Raw genomic sequence first — 19110 nt, 5'->3', positions numbered from 1 at the left:
CGGATGAATGCCTCACAAACCACTCTTAAACAGCTAGATATTAATCGAGAAAAAGGCACTAAAGATCACTGGCCTGGATGAGGACTATGTCCCAAAGGATTATGCCATCACCAAGTTGAGCTATTGTCAAACAGTTTGCAATAACTTTTCTTTTAAACATGCATAATCCCTTAGCCAATGTCCAAGGTTGAACCACCAAACCATGCCTTGTCACTCCCTGTCGCTCACACCAAAATACCTTGACAGGAGCTTTCTCCACTCTCCTTTAAGAATATGGACCAGCCTTCTTTCTGATGTCATTACAGTCATCATATCAAGTGTTCATGCTATCAAGAAGAGACTGAATAAACACATCCTCAGCGTAAGACTACAATCCTAAAGCTCAAGAACATCAAATACACACAAGTCAGCTTTATATATTACTATTCCGTGAGGGAACCATGACAGAATTTAGTGCCAATGTGACTAGTAAATGCTGAGGCGCTTAACAGGATGTCTGAAGAGGTCCAAGAGAAAAAATCAGGGGATCATTAGTTATGAGGATTCATCCTTTGGGCACTCTTGATATCTGCACCAAATTTCAAGGCAATCCACCCAATAGTGGTCAAGACATTTCACTAAAAACTAAAATAATCAACCTGCTGGTTATATTAGAAACCAAGTCAGGGGATCACTAAGGTCAGCAGAGTTCATCCTCTGGGGACCGTGAATTTTTGCACAAATTTTCATGACAATTTACTCAATAGTTGCAGATATTTCAGTCTGAACCAGTCACCCAACCAACGTTGCCATCCCTAGATGCCACAACTTAAAAAGGAACTACATTTAGCACAGGTATGGAAGACAAAATAGAAGAGTGAATCTCTTCTAATTTAGTTTGAAGCCTACGGTCAAAAGCACTTTCTTTGCACTGTCTGAGCAATTCGCAAAGGAGTCATACTTGATTTGAGAACACTGACAAAAGGGGAGGTGGAAGCTGCACAAGTCTCAGTTCAAGCCGAGGAGCTTTCAGCTGGTTACACCTTCCGCTTTTTTCCCTCCACTCTTTGATTCTTTTCTTTCAAGCCGAGGTAAACGCAACGCTGTTAAGTGTTGTTGGGCTGTCATTTGCTGGAAGCGGAGAGGTTCTGAGTCGCTGGTTAATGGTTATTATTCTGTGTGTGTGTGTGTGTGTGTGTGTGTGTGTGTGTGTGTGTGTGTGAAAGAGAGAGAGAGATCAATGAGGAGAGTGGAGTGAATCATCTCACAGGCCTGTCCCCCGAGTGTGTCATTACAACAGCATAGCCTGCCTTGATGCCTGCATACACAGACACACACACACACACACACACACACACAAAATCATACACACATACATGCATGCAGCCACACTCCAGTATACTGAGGAATTGTACACGCACACATACACAGTAGAAAAGTGGTTTAACACAGCTCTCTCATTAACTTGTACTTGACGTGCTATCAGAGCAGTGCCAACAGCACACACGCACCAGTACACTACCAAAGCTCATTATCAGTACCGACTGTGTATGTGTGTGTGTACATGTGAGTGTGTGTGTCAGTTAGAAAGTGCACTTGCATTTTGTGTATTTGGGTGTACTGGGATGAGTGTGTAATTGCATCCATCTACAATATCTGTCTGAACTAAACTTGCGGGACTATATGCCTGAAAATATGTGTGTGCAGACCTGGGTTACGAAAAGGTGAGATTTCAGTTAAGGTTAGTAGTCGTTATGGGTGGGGTTAGGGTAAGTCTCCAGGAAATGAATGTAAGTCAATGTAATGTCCTCTGAAGTGATGGAAACACAACTGTGCGTGTGTCTGTGGGACTGAATTATTAAACTAACCAACATTTAAAACACAGAATTGCAGCTTACTATCGCTTCCAAATGGTCTCACACACTTTTTTCTCAGGTGTAGGTGAATGAATTGAAGTTGGAAGTGTTACAAACAGATTGTGAATTTTCTGCATTCTAATGTTACAGAATATCAAAAATAATTTTATTATACATACATCATTATAGAACAAAGAATAAGTCAAATATACATGGATTTAGCAGTTGACTGATGTTGATGTTGTTTATAATCTAGTTTTAAATGAGTGTCTATTACTGCAAGTGAACGTAACTCTGACTGACTGACTGACTGACTGGAATGTGAAGTGAATCGCTCACAATGACAAGCCCATAAGGAATTATTACACAGCTCTACATCTCTCCTCAGCGCTACAGAGCATTTAAGCATCTTTCAGTTCATTGTTCTGGTTTTACAGCTCACAGCTTTATTGTTTGTCGACTGTAAAAAAAAGTTGAGAAAACTAATAGTTTCAAACTCAAACTCTTCAGTTTTGAGATAAACCAAACTGGATGTATCAGGGGCTTTTGCTCTAACAACAACTGCCTGATACTGTTGGAAACCTGGCTGATGAGAACAAAAACAACACTGTAAAAGTGAAGAACGTGAGAAAAAAACAAAATAATAAAAAAAAATAATAATCTTTTGTTGAGATAATTTACTCTTCTTCTTTAGATAAACTTAAATCTTGAACTTGAAAAATTGTATTAAAAAACTGCTGAGTAAATTGACTGAAGTTGAAAGCAAATAACAGTTAATAAGGGATAATAATTTCTAAATGCAACCATTTGGAGATTCACCTCCAAAAATTAGTATTTCAAAAATTGTTCACAGTGAGCTCTGCACCTGTTTTCTCATTCTTTGGGTGCTTGAAAAGTAGATGGTTCCAATTGGAAATTTAAGCATTATTCATTTTCACTCCAGTGAGTTTACTGAACAATTTTTGATCACATATTTTAAGTTCAATATCAAGATCAAGAGTTCAAGTTCATCTAAAAAATTAAGTCTGTCTTAACAAAGCACTATTAGTTGGTAAAACCTTTTCAAAGAGCTTGAGTTGGGCTAAAAATCCAAAAATCTATTGAAATAAGTTGCCTTTCAATTTTGAGTTTTTTCAAGTGTTGCTTTGATCTCACTGGCCAACTTTCCAACAATATCACACAGCTGCTTTCAGAGTAAAAGCCCCTGATAAACTGTTGATAAAGTTAGCATATATAGTGAACATAATGGCGCCTTTAGCAGCCAAAGTGGCAAAACCTTCAGGAGATGGTAGAGACCAAAACCTCTGTGTCTGCTGTTTGTGTAACTAAGAAGCTATCTAATGACACATTTGCCTTGACCATTCAATGAGGTGATAATGTGTCAAAGTTGTGTTAATGTCTTGCTTGACACCCCAAGTGGCAATGCTTTCAAATTTGAAGGGTCAAACAGTAGATTTTGATAAGTAAATGAAGATGTTATTATCTCTGAGTGAGTTCAGTTAAGAAACAGGCAATGTTTAAATATTTGCAGATTGGGGTTTTTAAGCCGTAGCATAAACACTACTCTCCTATGCAGTAACACAAACCATTCTGAAACTCTGCATCATAATGAATGATCACCATAACAGCGCAGAGCATCATAAACAATAACAACATAAATATAAAAAGTGACATTTATAGTTAAGATTGTTTGCAAGAAGAAATGATTAAAGCGGACTTTCTTTTAAATTGCTGCAGGAATTTCTGTAAACGTGGGTGAACAATAACGTTAGTGATTTTATGATGCTGCATCGGGCTGAAGTATTATTATATGTGAAATGGCTCTCTGAGTCGCTGTCATCGCTCTGCTGGTAATGACAGTATTATCCCCACTTCCTCCCTGACCCAGGAGGAGCCCGTCACCGGTGTTCAGGATTGCTGCTTGTGATCCTTCTGTTTCATCAGCCAGATAACTGTTGTTCCTGTGGAGCAGGAGTGGCTGCTCCAACTGAGAAGTACAGTTTCGGGGTATTATCAGGCACAACGAGGCTGGGATATACAGGTCCACAGACTGATCTATACACACGACTGTGTCAAAGCCAAACTGAGACACTGGCAAATCCAGATGCAAGTTAGAGTTAAATCTTATAGTTTTCCATATTATTACAGTTTCTACATATTTTTTGACACTGTATGAAAGCTACATTTTGGCAAGACTCCAAATTAGTAATAAGTAAACATTATGACATTTTTAGTAGGCGGCGCTTAGGTGGAGGCAGATTCATGTTAGCTAACACAAACTAGCAAGTTTTAGAAAACAGCCTGTAAATCCAGACTATTTTCATATCAAATGCACTGAATCATGGATTTATTTTGACCCAACCACAGATGATTGTTATAGCAGTGGAAAGGCTGACCAAGATAGTTTTGGTGAGTTTTATTTTGTTACTGTCTGTCAAGTTTCAATGAAGTGTGTTTTACAGAGTTAATAAGGTAATTACAGCTTGTCTTAGTTTGATAAAGGAAAGAAACTTAAATTTAGAAGGTGACTGGTTGGATTTTTATGGAAGAACATTTCTTTGCTTGACATTTTGTGGGTTAATTTTGTTTGTTTTGTTGCAGCTTGGATTTTTTTCTAATTGCGTTTAGCCACCGTTGTCTTTGGAGTTTGTTTCTGCCTGGAAGTGGCAGCTGGTATGATTTGAGCCATTCCTACTTCAATTCCGACACCCAACAACATTGCAAGGTGACACTGTCGCTTGGCTATGTGGTCAGCTGCTCTGAGGTGATCCATGTTTGCCTCCAGCTTTTCCTTTTTTGCCTCCAGCTAACCTTTTCCATACACGGAGCTGGCCTGACTCAACTTGGTTTGACTCAGGCCGTCAGACCAGCGTGGTAGGGGTTTGCATTTCCATTACAACAGGGCTACCCACTCGAAGGTGTGTCTTTTACCTGAAGACGAGCTCAAGTAGGCACAAGTTGAGCGGTTGTAAAGCAGTGGATAAACCATTCATTTACATTTCTGGGACAATCACACTGTTTCCTTAAATTCATCACAATAAAAGCCCTGTGTTATTTAGTTATTTAAACGCTTTTATTATGAAGCAGCACAAATAGGAAATTTTTTCATTCATTTGGCCCCACTCCAGAGTAGGTCCATCTTGGGCGTTGCTCAGTGCAGCTTGGTGCGCTGAAAGTGACCATTTGGCATGGGACGGTTTGGCTTTTTCGCAGCCAAAAGCACCAGTGGAAAAAGCCCATGTGATGTAATCATGACATCATAGATGTCATAGCAAACTTATGGCTAACAAAGCAAACACCTGCCTACTTGTACATGGAACAGGCATAGAGTAAAATTATCATAACATATTATTAGTTGTAAATCTAATATTCACTCCTGTTTTGGCTCTGATTTGGTCTCCACCAACACCTGAGAAAAATATATGGTTCTTTAGCTGCTAAATATTCCACTTCATCCACCCACAACTTTTTAAACTTGCAGTGTGGGTCTTTCATGTATAAATGAACATACATTACGTCCAAACCCATGCTAAGTTCACAAAATGCTGATTATGCCTATCATTGCCAGGTAATTCTCTCTATATTTTGCAATTTTTGAATTTGGTGTCTGTGGCAACATTCCAGCACTAGCATACCGATAGATATGTGTTTTACTAGAGAGTTTGTCAGCATATACCATTTTCAGGTTAAAATATTAGGTGGCATTGGATCAGTGCATAGACTTGCATTGCGTTTGCCAGAGCTGAAGGGGGCAGAAACCATAGCAACAGAGTAGGGTACAGCATGGCAGATAACTCTAGGCATATGTTACAACATAAGCACACATTGACAGTGTTTGTGTAATTATTCTCACTGCCAGAAGAAGGAGACAAAAGTTCCACACTGCAGGTTAAATTATGGCTTGTCTGAGGTGGTCTGCTATCCTCACTTTTCTACGGTTTTAAATGTTAGACTTCCTTGCAATATGAACAAAACTCACTTTTGTAGTATTTGACCTGAACATGACCTATTTGGTACTGTGTCAATACTAGATAAACAAATGGAGCTGGCCTGAAAGTTAAAAGAGATAGAAGGGGAGGCAGAGGATGGAGAGGCAGTCAGGTATGCAACAGAACAGACAGACAGACAGACAGACTGGCAGTAAGATAGATATAGATGAGCAGACACTGAAGATATGTGGATAGTGAGACTGATAGAAAAGGATAGAAAGATCAGCAGGTCAGATAAAGAACAGTGGTATCTCAGAAACTTGATCCATCTGAAAAAAAAACTTTCTTTCTACACAGAAAAAAAAAAGTTTTGGCAGTGTTTTCATGCCATGGGATTAAATTTATCCCAGACTGGCTGGAACCCTTGAGCCTCCAAACACAGTCGTCCTCTGAATCCCAAACTAGCCTCCGTGTGTGTGTGTGTGTGTGTGTGTGTGTGTGTGTGTGTGTGTGTGTGTGTGTGTGTGTGTGTGTGTGTGTGTGTGTGTGTGTGTGTGTGTGTGTGTGTGTGTGTGTGTGTCTAACCTGTAGGCTGCCACAGAAGTGGTAGATGCCGGGGTCTGTGTTGATGTGGTTGTCAATGGTGTTGGGGTTGCGTTCGCGGTTCCTCTGGTAGGGGGTGGTGGTGGAGGTGGTGGTCTGGACAGGGGACATTGGCTGCCACACGCCCACATCTGTCCCATTCCCAAAGGCCTGGATGGCATTACCTACAGAGACAGAGTGAGAGACAGGATTAATTAGCTGTGAGCAACAAATACTTCTTTGAGAGTGAGTTGTAAATATGAATTAAACAAAGTCGGTAAATCAGTGAAGAAGTAAATGGAAAGTCACTATCTACACCTTTTGTTTGCACTAAAAAAAGTTAGTGCCTGGGCTGCAATAACATTTGAAGTTGAATGAACTTTAGAAAAACAAGTTGAGGTTATTTTGTAATGATTCAAAACAAACTTTTCTAGTCAAGTAATTTGACTGAGTGGGACAATAGTTACCCTGTGTCTGTGTGTGAAGTTTAATGACTCAGTCACAAGTTTGTTTTAACTTAAAATTATTCTTCTTGACAAATAAACTTGATTTTATATGATTCAGTTGTACTTGAGGAAATGCCTTTTTACATTTTCTAAGTTTGAACATTTCACACAAAGAACCTAAGCTTCACTGTAAAAATTAAACATAAAAAAATCAATGCAACTCATAAAAACATACTGAGTAAACACATTGAAGTGAATAATACTATTATTTCCACTTGAAAGCATTTTATTTTCAGGCACCAAAATAATGACAAATAAGGGTCACAACTCACTGATTAGTAAATTATCCAAAGATCATAGGTCAGCAAAACCTTTTTTTTTTAGTTTATTTCAAAACTTGCAAAAAATAGTCAGGCTCAAAATTCAAAAATCTATTGCAGTAAGTTGCCTTGAAAATTTGAGTTGTCTCAACTTTTTTAAAAATTCATTGTTCAACTGCTACTTTGGTCCAACTGCTCCCAGTGAATTTATAACATTTTAAGTGATAGAGAGTAGGGACCTTGTTCAAACTTTCATCATGGTTTGCAGTGATTTTATTATTTTTAGTTTTAATTCTCAAACAATGCATGCTGGGAAGTCTGCTAATATGCTTATTATGTTTCTTTAGAAACTTTCTGTAATGAGTTGATTAAACTGTTACTGCGCATTCTTTCAACTCATTTCAGAAATAAATGCCATTTTTTTAGTTAATGAACTTGATTAAATAAAACGTGTATATTTACATTAAATTTATGAGAAAAGATAAATTGATTCCAATAAATTGCTGTATGATTTTTTTTACAGTGCAGAGTAAGGAAGTTTATCCTGACTAAGACGTTTTCCTCCGAGCACACCTCTTGATGAGTCTGACTTTGAGACATGCTGAGTTGGTATATAATTAGTTTGCTCCACCAGAAATACTACATCGTAATTCCAAGCAGGTCACTTTAGCACCGGGCTGGATCTCATCATGAATCACATGCTTGTTAGTCCCCATGTTAAAATAAAGCTTTATACTGCAGCAGCCTAAACCACAATTAAAGGTGAGTTAGACGGTACTTAAGTTTTGTTATCACTTCCCTCCATTATAAATTCACCACACAGTCAAAAACCTGAGTGCTGATGTGGCTATTTACCATTAGAGTCCATTAGTGGCCCTATTAATAGCGTTCTATGGCTTTGATGTAAAAGACACACATGCACACGCACACATCAGAGGAAAGCTGAGCTTCACAGAACTGCTGTTTGAACGTAATGATATTCTTCCCTCCAACAGTGAATTATGACCCTGATACTGTAGTAAAGGAAGGGAGAGATGATCTGCATAACAGATCTTTAACCCTGCTGAAATATTCATATACAGGCGTGCACATACGTGGGTATGTCTACATGATGTCCAGCATATATTCACATCGTTGGATCAGGGCAAATGTAAAAAAACATTGTAGAAATAGTTGCATTGTATGAATGTAAATAATGCCTTATGTGCTTAAAAATATATGGACAACCTTTCAGAGATACATTTGTGTGCCATAAAAATACAAGAACTCTTCAAAATAAACTAATGCAATGGAAATGAACAATCAATCAATAAATAAAAACCTGCAAACAAGAGGTGTGTAGGTGTAGGCTTAAACTGTGTCTCGTTCCAGGTTATTTAACCACAGTTCCCACAGTGGCAAAATATGACTCAGCTATTACTGACCACACAATCAAATGTTAGACTGACTTTATGAACATGAATGTTTCATCATATTGAGAATGTTACATGGCATTAAGTCCAGTCTCTCTCTCTCTGCAGCGACAGCAAGTCTGCATCAAACTTTTTTCATCAAATAAATGTCAGTATAACAGCCAGTCCATTTGGGTTTATTGGCTGTCTTGGAGAAAAGAAGTGGCAGAGCGTTGTTCTGCAGCAACACATCTGCTTTTTTCTGTCTGTTCCTCTCTTTGTACCGATACTCTACACATCTTTCTCCTACTATTGAATTATAAGAACTAATTCAAAGGTGTATTACAACAATGATGCTGGTTTTATGTATAATTTGAACAAGTCCCTGAATAATGTTATTTCATTTCAACAGGATATTAGAACCAGACGGAATTTTCCTGCTTCTGGAGGGTATCAAGTCTCTCAAGTAAACATTCAACATTTTTCTAAATTTAATTACGTGCTGTAAATGTAGTTGTCCTAAACTCCAAAAGTGGAACAGAGTCCAAAAATAATCTTTAAAAAAAACCCTCCAAACTGAAGTCTGGCAGCTTGGTCAGTGGTCCTAGATGCTTCAAACTAGGACACGATCTCTGAGTACACTTTCAAAATAAGGGCATAAAAACTACTTGGATAGGTTTAAGTGGTTTGGCTTTAAATAAGAACCTTCATGTAATTCCACATACGTAATGTCTCTTACGTTACATCTTACGTAATTTACGTCACTTGCGTATGGTTTGGTAAGTATGTTACATTACATATATATGATCCATGACTTTAAAAGATACCAATGTTGATATTTAGTTTCCTGAACCCTGGTCTCCTGGGTAAGTCTTATGTTTGGTTGACTCATCCATCCACCCCGCCTCCTCAAAAGATGGACTTTGTTGCTTTCTACTACATCACCTAAAGTCGATGCTAAAGCGTAATAGTTTGAAGCACAGGAGGTCTGCCCAATCTGCTGTATTTGATGCATTGAGTTTGAGAACAGGCTGCAGAAAACACTCATATGAGTCATTCTGGAACTTGAAATGCACCAAAAGCAACTTTTCTTGTTAATACTTTGGTGCTTGGTGATGACTTGTTGAGTAAGAGTAAAGTTATGAGTCTTCAGCAAATTTGCTGACTCAAATCCCTCCCCTCCTTCATATTGTGGGGCATCCTAAAGCCCTAAAGTTGCACACTGCAGGGGCCAGGGGAGTACCTGCCGCAGTACTGGCAACATTCATCCTCCAGATGTTGAAAACTGTGAAGGATGATTGATAGCGGGTATTTCTCCACTCTGTGACCTTCCCTCGTCTCCTTGCGGTCTGTTCCGAAAGCACCCATGGCAGCGTTCCCTAAATCCTGCTGACCTAGTTCTGTATTTCCTTGAGCAAAAAGATCCAGGGGATTCTCGGGGTGTGCTTGGCATCTCAGCATGTCAGAATTGACTCGGTGTCCTCAACTGCTTGACTTTTGATTGCAGCTCTGACAGCAAGCCATTAGAATACTGAGGGTTTTTTTGGAGAAGTAAATTAAGGTTCCACCCTGCACTGAATATTTTTGACAGCTGAGCCAGTCAAGACATCTGGATACCAGTGTGCATGTTAAGATATTCATTGGACTGGACCGACTTGTGTTTGGACAGACTTAAACACATGTTGGTCGGCGTTACTGTACGCTGGTCTCACCCTCCTCTCCTATCTCTTTTCCTTCCCCCTGTGGAAGTGTTGTCTGCTTAAACTCATCCTGACCTAGAAAGAACCTTTGAGTTATAGCTCCACTCTGCACATTTAATGAATGTGACTATGAATCTTGAACTAAGTAGAGCCGGAGACTGCTTCACTTCATCTGCTTTGCTGAATTGACCTCTGGTGAGACCAGACATCCGGAAAGATGGAAAGACTTTCTCCATTTCTGTCTCTCACACTGACAAACAAACAATTAATAGAGGAAAATCATGCGATGTTGATTAAAGAAAAAAGTAAAATTGATATGTTTCTATTGTATTTTTATTAAGTAGTTCTATTTTGAATATTTGTTTTGTGTCTCAGAAAAATAATTATTCATGAATGGTTCATCATGTTTTTTTCCTAAAAAACAACAGCATATACACTAATATACCATAATCCCTTTCATTGATCACTTATGACCATCTAGAAGGATGTAGCTGTGGCTCTACCTGCAGAAACCCTGCTCTTTGCTTGAATTTCCTTATTTTGTCTCATTGTTCTGCTGTGCTCAAGACATTTCACCAACCCAAAGCATTGGTATTTGACGACCTGATGTCTTTATGAACAGCTCGGAGAAATGCTTCTGACCTCACCTTGTTCATTTTATTGGGTATGTTGCAATTAAATGGTCTATTTCAATGTGGAACCCTGCAGAAACCCGGTTGCTGTAAAGTTTCATGTTGAGGACAGCATGTACATCAACATATGTATGGCAGTGTCTCTCTAGCTTACACATGCCTTCCATGTTTCTTGATTTTTAGCATGATTAGCACAAGTTATTTTATGGTTTTAGGGCTCTATGTTCCCCCTCATAGTGACTGGCCATTGGACTGATATTTTTTCATACTTTACTTCTTTCTTAGTAAGTAGTAGTTTTCATAAGGAAACTGTGGCACAGTGGTTAGCATTTTCGCCACAGAGGAGGAAGTATGAGGGTTCAAGTTCTGGTTCGCCTGGCTGTTCTGTGAGGAGGTTGCATGTTCTCCCCTTGATTGCATGCGTTTTCACCAGGTGCTCAAAAATTTCCCCTGATCACCCCATCATTTCACAAAGAACTTTCATAAAAATGGTTCCTTAAAGCAGTGTTTCCCAACCCTGGTCCTCACAGCTCACTGTCCTGCATGTTTTAGATGTTTCCCTGCTCCAACACACCTGATTCACATGATCAGCTCATCATCAAGCCTCTGCAGAAGACTGACAACAACCTGATCATTTGAATCAGGTGTGTTGGAGCAGGGAAACATCTAAAACATGCAGGACCAGAGTTGGGAAACACTGCCTTAAAGAACCTATTGTTGCTAAAGTTTGTTCATGTTTTCATGGTTATTCTTAAAAGAACCTCTTGGTAAAAGGTTCTTTGTGGAACTAAAATGGTTCTTCTGTGGTATCACTCCAAAGAACCATTTTTGGTTTAATTTAGCACCCTTAGTTTTCTTTGTGTGTATGTAAGCAAAAGTAAGCATATACTGAGTGTGTATATCTGGGGGAGGGGATTAGGGCAGCTCATATAATGGGACAAGCCTGAAATAAACTGGCAGTTGGAACCAATCTCTCATTTTTGCCAACTAACGCTGCCTAATTTTATTTCCTCAAAATATTTGTTAAAGTTTTATTTTTAGTCAGTCTGCAAAGACATTATGTATAAAAAGCTGCCGACATGTGCTGGTATTCATATCTGAGATGCAGTAATCAGCACAAAATAAGTCACTTTTGTCAATATCCTGCAGCCCTGATATTATGTGCGACTTTGCTCATGAGTGTGCATGTGCATATTTAATTTTTGCTTATGTGATTGTGTAGCTGGTAGCTTTGTGCCGAGACAGCAGAAGGCTGATGAGCATATTGTAAGTGTTGATGGGCTCTTTCCTGGCTCCTCTGTCTCTTCACCTAAGGCCTAATTACACTCACAGCACAGTGTCTGTGTGTGAAAAACTGTTTGCAATCTTAAATTAAGCCTCAGGATGTCAGATGTGCATGTCTGCTTTTTTGCTGTTACACTATATTGTATAAGAAAACTATACAAACTATACAAAAATTGTATATGTTTCTATGTGGTGTCTATCTGACACCTCTGTATATACACTCAGTGTCCTCTCCAATTTTGCCAATCAACTGAATTTCCTTTGGCAAGCTGTAAGTTTCCAGTCAGCTCTTACAGAAACACTTGAAATACCACTTCTACAAGTTTGTTTGGAGATTAAAATTCAATCCAAGTTTACAAAACAAATCGCAAACAAACACTCTCATAATACTGTAGGCTTAAAAATGTATACATGTAAATTCAATTATGTGGCGTATGCATTTTAATTTTCACTATGTATACCATACAATAGTTCCATTATCAGAGCTGTGTTTAATCACCAGCTTTGCGAGATGGCAAATTAGTTTGCAGTACTCTGTCTCATTATCTTCAGTGAAAGCTGAAAGCTTTTGCACACTCAAGAATAATAGTGATGATGTTTCATTGTGAAGGAGAATGTCACTAATGCATCAGTTGACATGATAATAGCAGTGTGGTCACATAGACAGGAACCCTGACAAACAAGATACACGTGCTGTTTTTGTTATTTTTTTATGGTTTCACACCAGTACATACAGATTAACATTCAAGAAATATTACTTTAAAAGTCACAAAGTGTTTTTTTTTTTTCCTAAACCTACCCAGATCTTAACCACAGCACTGTCACAGTGTAAAACAATTACAATGTATTATTCATAATTAAGAAACAAAGCATATAATTCTTGCCAGAGTAAATCAAGAGTTCCCATCTTGGCATAACACTCCTCTGTGAAGGCTGCCATGTCTCTACAGTATCCCAAAAGGGGAAAAAAAAAACTGGCTTTAGATGGGACCTTTGACATTTTTTACAGCTGCAATTGTTTCTTCTACAAGCTTAACTTCATCCTTCACACTGGTCCTTAAAGGGCAGAGCTCTAATCTTTAAGCAAACAAAAAGACATAGAGGTTATGCCTTTCCTCAACAGATTCGATGGAGAGTAAATGGCACCTTTGCTACTGTTTTATCAGGATACATAAAACTATTTCACAACCACTGCAGAGTGAATAAACAAACAAACTAATATAAAAGATTATATATAAGATAATATGAGACATTATACCTCTATATATGTGAGATGCCTCACTAATACTAACCTTAACCTCATGGTGGACAATTTATTTATAATATAAATGTAGAAAGGGTTAAACCCCCCCAAAATTGAAAGCAAGGTTCACACTGCAATTGTCAAGGTGGTATATAAGTGCCTCATTAATTGTTACTAAACCCACGATGTACAGCTGACTTGATGGTCGCTTTTTAAAAACCGATCAGCTATTCCTGGAATGAATCACGTCTACACACTCGGAAAGTATCAACTTGTAATAAAAATTCAGAAAAGTTTGTTGCCCTCATTCTAAAGCCTAAAAGCCAGTCTTAACCCTCAAACAACCCCTTTTAGCAAGTGAACTCCAACTGGATCTTAAAAGGATTAAAAAGAAAACAAAAAAAACCCAAAACACATTAGTACACATACGCAGATATTTTTAAAGCACTAAACAGTCCATTCAGTCTGTGGTTTGACCCAGGGAGTATTATCCTCAGGGGCATCCAAATAACATATTAAAAGTATGAAAAGTACTGAACATGCTTAACTTGATCATAATCAATAGATACAACATATGACCATGACATGATCTTTGATGATAGCTTACAAGTAAGAATTGCTTCATTTAAGCCTGGTCTCACTCCCCATTAGTCGCAATTATGATTCATGCAATGATGGTACACATTCATAGCTGAAAGCTACGCACTGGGCTGTTGACATAGTATAAAGAGGGGGACAGTCCACATATGCAGGAGTTGGGCTGGATGGATGGGTCAAACAAATCGAGGTCTTTTACCCAGGAGACTGGGGTTCATGTCCCATGTGAAACCAAAACGTTATTCAAAGTTGTAAGTAACATAATGTGTGTTACGTGACTTGTCATGTGAACTTCATGTCGCGAGTCACTTCACGAGTCATGTGACTCACGTGCATCACGGAACTGTATTGTGAATCACTACTTGATTCTGGGTTCACTTTAGTTGATGCCTTGAAAGTAGTACTGGCACCCAGTCCTTATGCTATACATATGCCTGTAAAGAACAATACAAAATTTAGATGCAAATACATCCAGGAGTGTGGCACAAACTGTACGTGGAGAATTTGGCAAAAAATGGGTGTTGGGGAAATACCCTAAATACAGGTATAAGACATTAGAATATCCTCTGAAAAGGTGTTTTAATGGAAAGACTAAGACCAAAAACTTTCACCTTATGTGAAAAGCAAAGTATGTTCCACCAAATCCATGAAGTTATACTTTTAATGTATAATGCTGGAGGGTATTTGCACCAATAAACCTAACTATTGAAACCTTACTATTGAAACCTTACTATTGCAATTTCTCCTGAAAGGATCAAAAGCAAATATTCATTTAACCTTCACTAATGCAAACATTCTGTGCATTCGACCAAACATGATATCATCTTCCCACTGCAGAAGATATTTATATAAGAAGTATAAGTTTGTCTCTCACAGATGTTCGCATTACCACCTTATCTCACTTTACATGTACAAGCTTTGCCGCCTGTAATACTAGAGTTATGATCATGTCGGGTGGTGTGACCTTTGCATATTCAGTACATATTCCGGAAATGGGGAGGCATCACACTGGAAAGGCTTTGAATACATTAAAGCTCCTGTGTTTTTCTTGAGAATATTAAAGCAGTGGTTCCAAACCCAGGGATGGGGAGAAGAGGTCGCAAGATAACTCTGAGGAGTTGTAAGAAGAATTACATGATAGGGAAGTAGAAAAAAATCCTGAATTTCTTTTTTTTTTTTTTTTTCTGGCATTTTTTTCTTTTGAATGACTGGATATTTGTATGTCTTAAGGCCTCTAAAAAGTAGTGAACATGCTTAACTTGATCATAATCAATAGATACAACATATGACCATGACACGATCTTTGATGATAGCTTACAAGTAAGAATTGCTTCATTTAAGCCTGGTCTCACTCCCCATAAGTCGCAATTATGATTCATGCAATGATGGTACACATTCATAGCTGAAAGCTACGCACTGGGCTGTTGACATAGTATAAAGAGGGGGACAGTCCACATATGCAGGAGTTGGGCTGGATGGATGGGTCAAACAAATCGAGGTCTTTTACCCAGGAGACTGGGGTTCATGTCCCATGTGAAACCAAAACGTTATTCAAAGTTGTAAGTAACATAATGTGTGTTACGTGACTTGTCATGTGAACTTCATGTCGCGAGTCACTTCACGAGTCATGTGACTCACGTGCATCACGGAACTGTATTGTGAATCACTTCAGTGACATGTGACTTTCATCATGTGACTTGTTTTGCGAGTCGCTTCAGTGATGTCTAGTAACTTGGGTAACACAACGCAACACAATACACAGTCTTATTCTTAATCTAACCAAGACAACTTTATGCTTAAAGCTTACCATTTCATAATTTTTGTGCCTAGACCAAATCTAGTAGTTTTCATGCCTGAACCTAACCTTAACCTTTTTTTTGCCTAAAACTAACCAAGTATTTTTTGTGCCTGAACCTGAACAATTTTTTGTGCTTATACACAACCTGGTAGTTTTTGTCCCTAAACCCAGCCTTGTAGTTTTTGTGCCTAAAACTAACTTCGAAGTTATTTTCTGCCTTAATCCAACCGAGTAGCTTTTGTGCCTAAACCTACCAAATTGGGGACCGTTTCACCATGTTAACCTGGTGTTAAAAAGGCTTTCTGGATGTGTCAGATACAGCAAATAAAGAGTAACTCGTGCTTTGAGTCGGGATGAGAATGCACTGTTAATTTTAAACGCACAGTATGCTCCACAAAGAGTCTCTCATCTAGTTTGATGATGTTGTGAAGTAGTCTGGGATCATGGGAGTTGTTATCTTCACTTTTAAGCAACCAGCATAGCTGGTGAAAACCTGTCTGACATGACTCAGGCAGAAATGATGTTCACGTTAGAGGTAATATTAAAGCTTTATTTACATTACGCAACTTCCTTCTTCATTCTCTGATGTATCCAGCTTATCCAAACATATCCTGAATTCAAGCAACTAGCAACTAGCTAGCAACAGCTACACTGTAATTGCTAACATAGTCCTTACAGTGCCTTTATCTTAATTAATTTATTTTTTGCTTTCCAGTACTTTTGGTCCTTATACTTCTTTCATTCTGTATTTTTCTTTTCCTAAATAATTTAGTGGCAGAAATGCAAAACTTTACACAGTTAAGTTCTTTTCCTTACTTTTCCCATGGTATAGGTTTCTTTTTTTTGTAAACTTAATTTGTTAGAATTTACAGTGTCGCAAGAAATGCACCATTACCTTGAATAAATTAAGGAGTCAAGAGCTAAAAAGGTTGGGAACTACAGTGGTAGAGGGTGCTTATATATTTAAATATGAGTCTGCCAAAGTCTGACCTGTAAATAAGGAAAAGCCAGGACTTCATGCCAGGCAACTCTCTTTCGTCTCTTAACAATGAAACATCTAAAGCAGAGCATGAGAATAGAAAGTCCTCTCTGTCTCAGTCTTCCCATATTCTCTCTTTCTGTCTCTTCTCTTTCTTTCCCTCTCGTAGCTTCTCTCTAGTCATGACCCTGTAGCCAGCGTGTGTCAGGATCCTCAGAGTTGTCAGTTCCAGTTACTGCTGAGCAAACTTAATGAGAGCAGAAAGAGGGAGGGCATGAAAGGAGGGAGACGGAGACAGAGAGATGGGATGAGCAGAAAGAAGTGAGGTGAAGCACGAGCAGGAGAACAAGTCAAAGGAAGGGGGTTGTAATGGTCAAACACGTAAGCAGCAAGAGAGAATACAGAATTGAGACTAATCATGAAAATTCAAAGGAAGCATACGCCTCTGCTTTGCCCTTCGCTTGGCTCCCTACAGTCAAAAAAAGAAAACAGAAATGTGAAGAAAGAGGCGGTTTTGACCCACGTTAACCCCCTTTGATCTTGCAAATCTTACACTTGAACACACACGTATAAAATAATGCGAACATGCAGAAGCTAAGACGTGTACGATGCACGTCTCACCCTGACAGAAAAATACACAAAGATGCTAACACACTACCACACACTGACTGTGGCAGCCCTTATTATCTACAGCAGGCCGACCTTGTTAACCCTGACTGGTAAAAAGACAACAGAGCAGAGAAAACAAAGGAGGGAGGGAAAAAAAGATAATAGAAGAGGAGAAGCAGAATGAGGGAGTGAAATAGAGAAGAGTTGGTGAAAATGAGGCTGCATCTTGTTGCTGTTTTGTCATCTGCTAACTGTCATTCTGACAGAGGAAAATCAAACCGCATGCTTTGTTCACGTAGAGCTGAACAACCAGCAGCAATTCACAGCCCTTATTGTGACTACAGCTCATTATATTGAACACACATTTTCTAGATCATGCACATATTTAGGAATACACTGACCGATTGCATGCTTGATACAGGTGTTTTGGGGTTAACTGACCCTTCCTAAGTCCCGGCCCTTTTTTGCTCTGTGCTCCAATAACAGTCAAGCAGGCCTGGTACCCAGAAGGACCTTGGTCAACTTTCTCCTTCCCTGTTTCCTGCGCTATGTGCTAGGCTCTTCTATGTTGAAAAGCAAACCAATTATGAAGATGATTAAACAATTTCACTGGTGGACTTGCATCTTAAGTTAGCTAATGATTGCTGTAGGCTAGCTCTGCCATTTTGCTGCCATTTGCTAACATTAGTTAGCATTTTACTATCAGATGTTTTGTTTGGATGTATTCGTCATTCGTTTTGCTAATATAAGCTAAAAATGTACATGCAGCAGAAAACTGTAAGATGAAAACTAACCACAATTGACAAATGGTTTGCAAATTCCACCCACAGCTAGGCAAAAAAAAAGACATTCATTGACCTCAAGATGGCACTGTAACAATGACGTTTACATTTTGGCAATTATCTCAAAAACGGCTTAGCCTAGACTCAAAATTCTTTCACCATTTGAATCTTTCAATTCATCTGCATATTTTCTTAAAGGGTCCTCTGCTTTTAAAATGTCAACTTTTATGAGTTTTATCAAAATCATATTTTTTGCAAGCTCCAACCAGACCAAATGGCAATCAGCACGAAAGTGAGTTACAATCACCTATGGACTTTGCTGATCTAAAATTGTCAAAGGAATTTCGATTCTTCAGTCCATTTCAATTTCACCTGCTGATCACTTTTTATTAAAACAGCAAATTTTTTGCAAAATTTTGCAATAAGTGGAGTACATATTGAAATTTCAACGTGAAAATTGAGGCACATGTTCAGGAAATTTCACTAAGCTTATCTATTCAAGCGCACTCTTTCATCTCTAGGGGACACCACAAATTAGAAAAGTTTATGTCTTGTAATTGTCTGCATGGAGTTGTACAAAAATTGGTTTGCTTGATCTCAGGCCATGACTCAGTCGGTGCATGTGCCAACCTCTTGATTGCCACTTGGGGCTATATTAAAAATTTCATCATAGGCATAGACAACTTGAAAATGAGCAAATTGTGGTCAGAATTGTTACTGCAATATTTGGTATTTCACCAGAATTCACTAGACTTACAACTGGCTAATATGAGATGTCCTCGGACAAAACATCATGTAGTGTGTGTCTGTTTTTATGTTACACTTTGCCCTGCACCCTTAAAGGACCAGTGTGTAGTATTTAGTGACATGTAGTGGTGCAAAAGCAGATTGCAATTAACTAGCCCATCCAATGAGCAGAAGAAACTACAATGGCCGTGAAATTCGAGAAAGGTTGTATCTAGTGTCAGTGTTCGGATCATCTG

At 38.6% G+C, this 19110-nt stretch overlaps 1 protein-coding gene across 2 annotated transcripts in view; it reads right to left on the bottom strand.

Moving 5' to 3' along the window:
- gfra1a (gdnf family receptor alpha 1a) overlaps positions 1–19110 on the bottom strand; it is a 165561-nt gene that overhangs the window by 13783 nt on the left and 132668 nt on the right. For both annotated transcript variants that reach the window (XM_084736011.1, XM_084736012.1), the window contains one exon: positions 6350–6531. In XM_084736011.1, coding sequence (XP_084592137.1) covers positions 6350–6531 — 182 coding nt within the window. The remainder of the gene's footprint in view (positions 1–6349; positions 6532–19110) is intronic.

This window comes from Lutjanus erythropterus, chromosome 14, assembly GCF_056507025.1.
Source record: "Lutjanus erythropterus isolate fLutEry1 chromosome 14, fLutEry1.hap2, whole genome shotgun sequence".
NCBI classification, from domain to species: domain Eukaryota; kingdom Metazoa; phylum Chordata; class Actinopteri; order Lutjaniformes; family Lutjanidae; genus Lutjanus; species Lutjanus erythropterus.
Note: the sequence above shows the minus strand (reverse complement) of the source record. Positions and strands in the feature narration are given on the sequence as shown.